The sequence below is a fragment of the Cryptomeria japonica genome, chromosome 4 (genome assembly GCF_030272615.1).
Source record: "Cryptomeria japonica chromosome 4, Sugi_1.0, whole genome shotgun sequence".
Classification (NCBI taxonomy): domain Eukaryota; kingdom Viridiplantae; phylum Streptophyta; class Pinopsida; order Cupressales; family Cupressaceae; genus Cryptomeria; species Cryptomeria japonica.
In genome coordinates, this window is record NC_081408.1 from 421,336,278 (window position 1) to 421,345,973 (window position 9,696).

Sequence of the window (9,696 nt, forward strand, 5' to 3'; positions counted from 1 at the left end):
AGTGATCCTTGTCGTTCATGTCAATGATCTTGCCACCACCAAAAGCAGTGCAAATTGTATTCAAATATTTCTTCCAAATTTTTATAATAGATCTTGGCCTCTTATAAGATTACTTAGGTGTAGAATTTTCGCACCTTGATCATGCTATTCTGTATCACAAACTAAGACTGCCAAAGAAACTCTAGGAAGTCTAGGATGACAGAATATAATTTAACATCTACACCTCTGAAAGTTGGGCTTAGGCTCTCAACTTGAACAAATTTACTAACAGTCATTGAATCAATGTATCATCAATTAATAAGCTGTTAAATTTATCTTCTACACCTCAACCAAATCTATGTTTTGCAATCAGTTATCTTTCTTGATTCATGCCCAATCCTCAAGAACACTGGCAAGCAGCAAAACAAGTGCTTCAATATGTCAAAGTCACTCAATTTTGACATTCTATACAAACAATCTATAGATTTCATGTTGCCTTGATATACTAATTCCAATTGGCCTATATCAGTAAATACTCGAAACTCTACAATCAGTTATGATTTTATTCTTGGAGGTCTACCATCACTCTGACGGATCCATAACTGCAGCCACCTAGAAGATTGTACTTCGTAGTAGCCAGATCAATTGGCTCCATCTACTTTGTGTTTCTTTGTAATTTGTCGTTTTGTATCTTCACATTTAAATTTTGTAGTTTGTAATTGACTTTGAGGGTTTGTACTTTGAAGTAGACTATCTAGTAACACATTATGCAATATGCACTAATATCAATGATCTCACAGTTAATGAGAAAAAACCATATTTCAAAATTGATGATGACACTCATGTTAACTTTCTCTGTCTCACCTGTACATGCAATTAGGATGGATTTATATATTAAAAAACAGTTTTTCCTCTCATTTTTTCTGCATTTCTTAGGTTCCTGGTAGATCACAAAAAACTTAAAAAAATTCTCTCTTTTGGTTTGCTGAGATATTCCCAAGAAAGATATTTGCTTCTATGGATGAAAGAATTTGCCTTGATTGAAGAAAACATAATATATTCAAACAACCTAATAAAAGAGAAAAGTTAGTGACATAGAAATGTCCCTTTGAAAAACGCATATTTCTTAAAATCTTCAAACATGACAAAGTAATGAACGTACAGACTAATGGTCTTCGATAATGTAGATTATCTTACAGAATTCACTCTCGCAAAGAAAGCAATTAAGCTCATAAAGATGGATATAAGAATTTCTCCAAATCACTTTGAGAGCATTCAAGGGTCAAAAAAAATTTACCTTTATGTCACTGCCACGAAAAATGATATAGTCGTATACTTTGTCACTAGGAGGAATTTGAGGACCATCTTTCTTTCGTCCTTCGGTCCCAAAAGATCGCACTGCAATAGCAAGGAGATAAAAATATAAACATAAATAAAATTTACACAAGCTTATTAAATGTGCATGGTTTTCACTAGACTGGCATATTATCAACATCAAACAGAAAGCAACCTCCTAACATTAAAAGGGCATGTAAGATCTAGCTGAGTGATGAAAGCAAAACGCCCAGATCCAAATAGACATGCTTGGTTATAGGAACAACCATTACTAATTTCTCTTCTTTGAGATCTATGGCCATCACTAATTTCTCTTCTTTGAGAGCTATGGTCTGCTCTTTGACATATCATGTTTGATTGCAGTCTAAATTATCATTCTATTGTTAATCGTTTCTCAGTTCTCACTATTTTGGTATCAGTAATTTGAACCCTGGGTTAAAATTGTTGCTAGGACTCAATATACTAAACGCTCCCCTTCACCATATGGACAACGTACTGACGCAGCTCAAACGATGGCGTGTTATCAAAGTTCTGCAAAGCATTGATTGTAAGTAGAAATCCATATGGGCAACGTACTAATAGCAGTATACATATGGTTCCCATCACATTTCACTATGCAATTTTTGAGCAGTAAAACACATATATAGTGTAGTCTATAGAGTTTATGCATGCCAATCAAGTAGGGATGTATGCATAGTTGAGTGTGTGTGTGTGTGAGAGAGAGAGAGAGATTTTATGTCCATGATGCACCTCATGCTCAAAAAGACTTCCAAGACTTCTAGATGCGAAACACGAAGTTGGATGATATCTAAAGAGGAATGAGAAGATAGAAAATGTAGATATTGCACTCAAGGGGTGGTGGAGACAGAATGGCATTACATCATGGAGTGTCCAGCCTACAATGATATTCGGATCAACTATGCTGAGACACTAAACGTAAACACCTTGAGTAACCTATTTGATAAAGAAAAAATAACCAGAATTGCATATTTCCTAATCAAAATGCACAGTAGAAGATCCAAGATGCTGACGAAAAAGGATGTTTAACAGTCACAGTATTTTTTTGATTTTGCATGCTTTCTTTGCTAACTATCCATGGGTCCCATAGGCTGTTTTGACCGTGGATGTTATTAAAAGCATTCATTCATTCAAGATCCTAACTGCAACTTGAACAAAAGATTGTACATAAAGTTGCAACCTCTACATTTAAACCTGTGCCTAAAGGGTTGAACCTCAATATCCCCTCAAAGAAGATGGATTATTCCTACACCCAAGCGACAGATTATTTCCTTATTTTCAAACCAAAAAAAACTGTCTCTCCGGGACGGAAACACAAGACCGTAGTGAGGCGATTTCTTTATCGATTTTGCACAAAGCGGATCCCGTCTCCACACCCAAGCTTTAAACCGGGAACACAGAGGGTTGCACTTGAGCCCTTGTCTCCGACAGCAAAGAATTGAAGAGAAAAAACTACATATTTACCCTCTATTACAGGGCCATGTCGAAAACCCTAATTTAGATTTAATCGAAAAGAAGAAGGAAATAAATAGTTCAAATGAAAAAAAACTGACCATCCTGCAAAGCAATGTTGGAGTTGTCTGTGTCGATGGTGTAAAGAATGCCTTCGTAGCGTATTTCACTCTTGGAAGTCAAGCTTATGAGGCTGCCAATGTACGAATCCGCACTGCTTCCGCTTCTTTCTCCCATTTTTAAAACCCTCCTTGCAGATCTAATTGCAAAGAGCAGATGAACTAAAAAAGCATCCCTTATATGTGGTGCACGTATTAAACAGTTGGGTAAATTTGGGTAATCCTGTGTGTTCGGCTGTGGTTTGACTCTGTTAAAGGAAACCCCAGAGCTGTGACGTTTGCGTGAATCGCTTTGTACTTATGTGCCGCTTAAAGAGGGTTGAGCTTTCGCAGCGTATAGAGCACGAGAACCGTCGGATCCTGGCAATGCCAATTTATATGCTGCTTTCTTGTTTCACTTCCGTTTCCCCCCAATACAACAAACGTTTTTCGCAGTTACTCTTAAATTTTTAATGTTATGTTTATCCATGTCCTCTGTATATCCATGTCTCTTGTATATTATCTTTATGTTTTGAATTCATTTTGATAACACTATTTTTTAACATAAAAAATTATTTTTAATAGTATATTAAATAAAGTATTATATTCATTGTAATTATAAGAATAACATATGGTAATGACCTCAATTCGAGATTCATGTGTCCCACACACAGGTAATGGAGAGATAAGGTGATGCTTGGGCGTGGAAGACAGGATGGCACAAGGAGATATAAAGGTGTTATTGCCTAACAAACATGAGGATGAGGCCTCTCAAAAATGTGGTCTCGCTGGATCATAGCTCTAGTCAAAAGCGAATACCGCTTCGATTGTGATTGATCAAAAAAAAACTATAAGAATAACATATATGCAAATTAAATGAAGTATTATGCTACAATTTTAATTGTACTAGTTAATGATTGAAACTCAAAAACTTCTTGATCTATTGGTCTAATAAGATTCTTTTAAAGGTTTGTAGTGATATGTCCCTTAAATAGTTTTTACCAACACTTAGTTCAAGCATAATGAAAAACTCACTAAACTCGACATTTAAGGAAATATCATTTAAATAATACTTCAATACCTTAACTTAAACATCCATAAAGCTTCTCAAATTAAGAACAATGAGATTTTTAGCGATTACATTACCCTGTAATCTCAAACCATTGCTTACGACATGACAAACCCAAAAGCAAAACACAACATGCCCACTAGTACCATATCTTCAACCACGATGCCCTGAGAAAAGTTATGACACTATTTGGTCCACATGGTAACTCCCATTTTACCTCCAAGTCAAAAAAAACATGAAATTTTTAACTAAAGTCATTTTGATTAAATAAGTAATGAAAGATATATGCAAAAATTGAGTCCCCAATATAACATTTATTTAACTTTTTTTTAATATAAATGTATTATAATGTCTAACTTGTCTTTAAGATGTAATTATGAAATGAATCAGTGGCAATGGAGCTCATGATAGTCATTCACTTGGACCTCATTAAAGAATATAAAATTTGTACAATCCTAGTCATTTGAGAACGAGAGAAACAAGAGCTTCCATAATCAATTTGCTTCATGTAGATCCATTTTGGAGGATGTGTATCATGCATTTGTTGGAGTATAATAATCTAGTCTAAATGTCATAACTATTATATTAGGGATCTTTATTTAGGTTGTAAAAAGTTCATATACAAATTTAAGATTATCTTAGTTGTACATTAATGAATTAAAATAAGGCAATTTATTAATGTACAATATCTTTAGTAAGAATTTATTGTTGAATTTATGTATACACAAATCTATTTATCAATAAAGAAAGTGTGAATTATTTGTGCACATCTCTATTTTCATTATATTGTTGCATCTTTCATTGTTTCAACAACATTCAATAGCCTAGGGATCAGAAAAATTTCGAACCTAAACAAGGCTTTGCTGACTAATATTGGATGGAACCTTGTGAAGAACAGAGCTGACTGGTGCAAGATTATGCGGGCTAAGTATTTCAATCACACCCCCTTCTCTTCCCTTTTATCTTCTCATGAGCTCCCTCTTGGCTCAAAAATATGGAACAATATTGTCAAAAACCGGAAGCTGCTTAAGGGAGGTCTAAAATGGTAGTTGGGCAACGGTGAGAAGATTAGATTCTGGGAGGACAACTAGATTGGCGATAGGCCCTTGGCCTCTTCCTGCTTCAGTTGCCTTATGGGAACCCTCAAGGACTCGCTTGGTCCTCTTGTGATGAATTACATATCCCCCTGTCGCTACTGGTTGAGGCTTGTTAATGGTCTGGGAGATAACACTTATTGGGGCCACTTGGCGGGGGAATTACAATCTCTTCTTGAGGAGGTCAGGATTCCCCGATTCCCTCATGCTGACAAGTTTGTTTGGGCTAAGAATCCCTCTAGGTCTTTCAGTGTTAAGTTGGCCTACAATCTCCTTATCGCTCCTACCAATGACTACTACAGCTGGAGGAAAGTTTGGAATTCTCAGCTTATCCCTAAAATAAACTTTTTCTGGTGGACAACTCTGCATGGGATGAGCCTAACCATTGATAACCTTAAAAGAAGAGGCTTCCTATTAGCCAATTGGTGTGTTCTATGTAATTGTGTTGAGGAAAGCATGAATCATCTCTTTATTCATTGCCCCTTCACTTCTATGGTCTAGCACAAAGTATTACAAAAATTCAACATTGCATGGACCTTCTTAGAAGACTTGCGGCAGTTTATCATCAACTGGAAGTGTCCATTTGCTCACCCTTCGATTAGGCAGTTTTGGAAACTCATCCCTCCTCATATCTGTTGGAATATCTGGAAGGAAAGGAACAACCGGATCTTCTGGGATACTAATAACTCTGTTGACACGGTGGTTGGCATAACGGAAAATATTCTCAGGGAGAACGCTTTGGTCTGTAAATAGAAAAAACTGCAATCTGCCCCTTTGGAGATGGATTGTAATTGGGTTAGGGCATGGAATTTGCCTGACGATTTCCTTCAATATGACAATTCTAAAAGGATGGAGAGGCTTAACACTAGATGGTCGGCCCCGTCCCCCTCATGGTTTAAACTTAACTTTGATGGCGCCGCTCGCAGTGGATTTGCGGCAGGAGGTGGAATTATAAGGGATAGCTTGGGCAACTTGGTTCTAGCCTATGCTGGGAATTTTGGCTCTGCCTCGAGTAACATGGCCGAAGCCTTAGCGCTCTTTTGGGGGCTTAAATTGGCTCTCGATATTAATTTTAGAAGACTGATCATTGAAGGGGATTCTAAGTTGATTATTAAGGCGACTAAAGGTGTTTCTGGGATTAGCTGGATGATTAGCAGCATTCTCAAGGACATATGGTCTATGATTGTTTGGCTAGAGGAATTTAAAATTCAACATATTTATAGAGAGGGAAATTCGGTGGTGAACTCCCTAGTTGCGGTGGGCCTTGAGATGAAAGGTATGAGGTGTTGGAGACACTTGGCATCGCTTTCTGACAGATAGAAATCCCTCATAGGGAGAGATCAAAATTTCATTACTAACCAATGATTTGCTATGTTCTACTTTACAGGCGGACGTATTGGCCCTTCTGCAATGATAGGAAGGAGGGAAATTCAAATTTGAATTGGGCAGGATATGCCAAGGTGGCTATCGGTGGTCCCCATTTTCTCCACTGCTTTGACCTAGCGATGACGTGTCTGGCCACCTATAATTGTGTTACTAAAGGATTGCAGCTACAACTTTTAATCATTAACTTGATAGACCATAGCAAGTACAACACTTATTGCTATAACTGGAACTTGAGAATTTTCCATAATAAAGATCTTTGCAAGTTGGTGGATGAGATAAGGGGTGTCCTTTCGCATGCTTATCAGAGCTAGTGGATGCATGCCTTAGGAAGCACCATAAATGATAATTATTGCAGTTTTTACCACACTTCAGCTAAAAATTTATTGATCATTCTTACCTTTCACTCAGGTTTCTCCCTCTACAAGACCATTACCAGTTATGCGTTGCTTACCAACATCACTATGAGGAAGCTGATAGGGGGGGGGGGATTTAGTTTGGGTTGAGCCAGACATTGTTGATGACTACTTCCGCAATGACCCTTGTGTTTGGGTGTATGTCAAGGAAGGGGGCATTGTTCCGTTCATGGAAGCCATGACTAGGTTCGACGAAAACCTCTCCATGCAGTTTGTCAATAGCTGGAAAGATGGGAGAGTTGTTATGGGGCATATTTCATTTGAAATTAACAAAGATGTCATTGCCCAGGCTACGGGACTATCTACTGAGGGAAGGAAGTGGAAGAAGACCAGCAGGGTCATAGATGAGACTAATATGAACAAATTCTACAAAAAGGGTGAGGAGCCAGTTAAGCTGCGTGGGGGCTTCAACAGAGAATGCATACCTTATCCGTGGGACCAGGTGTGTAAAATTATCATGAAATATTTTACCCTTGAGGGAAGATATGGGGTTTTCTATTACTACCACTTCCTGTTGCTTAATCATTTTTGCAACCATGATACTATTTCCTTCCGTTCTTTTTACTTCATGCTTTATCCATTGTTAAAGAGGTTCATCAATGCATGAGTCAGGACAACAATTTCACCATCCTTCACCAAGGTTTGATGTTTCGGCTCTACAATTTCCATCAGGCCCTGTGTCTGCCTAAACCCATCTTTGTCCAGCCCACCCCATCCTACTCGGGCCCCTCTATTGGTACTAAAAAAAAGAAATAAAAAGACCTCAAAAAATCCTAAGACGCCATGTCAATCCCCTGGCCACACCCCTCTCATTTCCCTTAAAATTGGAGAGAAAAATAAATGCAATCCTTCTACTACCAAAGCTACCTCCAAAAAACCCAGGAAAGAACCCAAGGTCTTGTTAGTCGAGTCTAACGCAAAATACGGTGTGACCCTTTGGAGGTCCAACATATTTGTTGGTAAACCCCGTATGAAACAAATTGCTGTGAGGAAGAACTATGTCAAAGATAGTGAGGAAGATTCTAAGAAGGAGGAAAGTGATAGGGCTGAGGATGACATGGAGGCCACGGAGGGTTCAGAGTCTTCTAAGCTGGATACCAACGCCCCTGACTCTGAGACCGTGAAGGAAGATAATAAAAACACCTCTCCTTCATCTGCCACTCCCCCCCCTCATAATCAGATCTTTGAGGAGGATGGGAGGAAGTCTGAGGGCGGTCAGACTGTTGTTGAAGGAGGTGAGAAGGAGGAGATGGCACATTGTGCGGGTTGTAAAGCTATCTCTGAGGACCTGAACGGTGTGAAAAAGAAGCTGGACTATCTGGATTCCCATGTTAGCAAAATTGCGAATTTTGCCCTCAAAGTCATGCACTCCTCGACCACTACGATGTGCCTACTGCACCAGGAAAAAGTGAACCAGGGTGGGTTGGGAGGTGACACCATGAAGGAACTATTTGAATTCCTTGTTGAAGATTAGATCGGGCTGCTACTCTCCCAGCACATGGGAGCTGGAAAAGATGATTAATGGGTGTTGCTTTCCTTTTTTTTCTAGTTTTCATTTCAGGATCGGCTGGATCCTTGTTATGTTTAATTTCATTATCAACCCTATGAGGCTTGCTAAGACTCTCTTTACTTTCTTTAGTTATTATAGTATGAACAATATGCTTACTTCTAAGGATGGATGGTTTAAGGTTAGTTTCTTTTTGGTTACCTGTTGTTTAAGCTGCTATATGGACAGGATTGTTATCAATCTTGGGTTATTCTATAGTTGCAGGTGGTTTATGTTTTTGATGATTAAGATAGGGATTGGCTGATTGTTGTTTGGCAACTATGTGTGTGCTGGTTATGCTCTCTGAGGCTTAATGTGTATTTCGAGTCAGCCCCCTTGTTTTGGCTGCTTTATTATCAAAAAAAACATTCAACAGCGTAATGATCGCTTTCCCACCTTGTAATTCCATTGATTTGCTTACAAGTATGACAAACTATTGATTGGACCATTGATTTTGGTGTTATGGTTGATAGCTAATTACTTGTTAATTGGCAGCTTTGATGTCTTAATCGGGTGAATCTTGATTCAAGAGAGAGGATCTATGATCAATTGGCTATTTGAACAAATTAAATGGTGATGGATTATATTCAATATTAAAATGCAGCTTCTTACAAAGGTCGGTCGGGTTTAACGGATTGCTTATGTGTTCGGACCCACGATTTACTTAACCTAAACTTTTACGCTTTCTTTCCGCATTTCCTTTTTTCGTTTCCATTTTTGTTTGCATCCAGTGTTTCAAATGATTTTAGCTACCATGTTTTAATCCCACATATATCAAGTGAAATAAAACCAAGGAGAAATATAGTATAAAATGTATAATCGATACAAGGTAATGTAAAATAATCTTAGATTTTTTCAATTTTAAACATTTCCTTTTTTTGTTTCCATTTCTGCCACGTTTTAATCCCAGATTTGTCGGGTGAGATAAAATCGAAGAGAAAAATAGTATAAAATGTATAAAAAGTAATGTAAAATAAATTTAAATTTTTTCAATTTTAAATTTTAAAAATAAATCTGTTAATCATAAGTTATTCATAAATAAGATTTTTTTAATTAAATAGTAAGAATTATTTTTTTCAAAATGAATCTAAATCATAAGTTATTCATAAATAAGCTTTTTTTTAATTGACTAGTAAGAATTTATTTTTTTTAATATTGTTATACAATAATATAAAGTAATTGAATGAAATTATTAATTACAAATAACAATAAAGTATTAAATAATTTTTTATATTAAAATAGTTCAAAACATATACATCATAACCATTCCAAAGATGTAATCAGACTGGTGTCCTACATTTTACAT

At 37.1% G+C, this 9,696-nt stretch overlaps 1 protein-coding gene across 2 annotated transcripts in view; it reads right to left on the reverse strand.

Moving 5' to 3' along the window:
- The window catches only part of LOC131030786 (protein decapping 5), a 54,810-nt gene extending 51,525 nt beyond the window's left edge, over positions 1–3,285 (reverse strand). For both annotated transcript variants that reach the window (XM_057961708.2, XM_057961701.2), the window contains exons 1-2: positions 2,886–3,285; positions 1,277–1,377 (exon numbers count right to left, since the gene is read on the reverse strand). In XM_057961708.2, coding sequence (XP_057817691.2) covers positions 1,277–1,377; positions 2,886–3,021 — 237 coding nt within the window. In that variant the 5' untranslated portion in view covers positions 3,022–3,285. The remainder of the gene's footprint in view (positions 1–1,276; positions 1,378–2,885) is intronic.
- Positions 3,286–9,696: the final 6,411 nt, after the last annotated feature.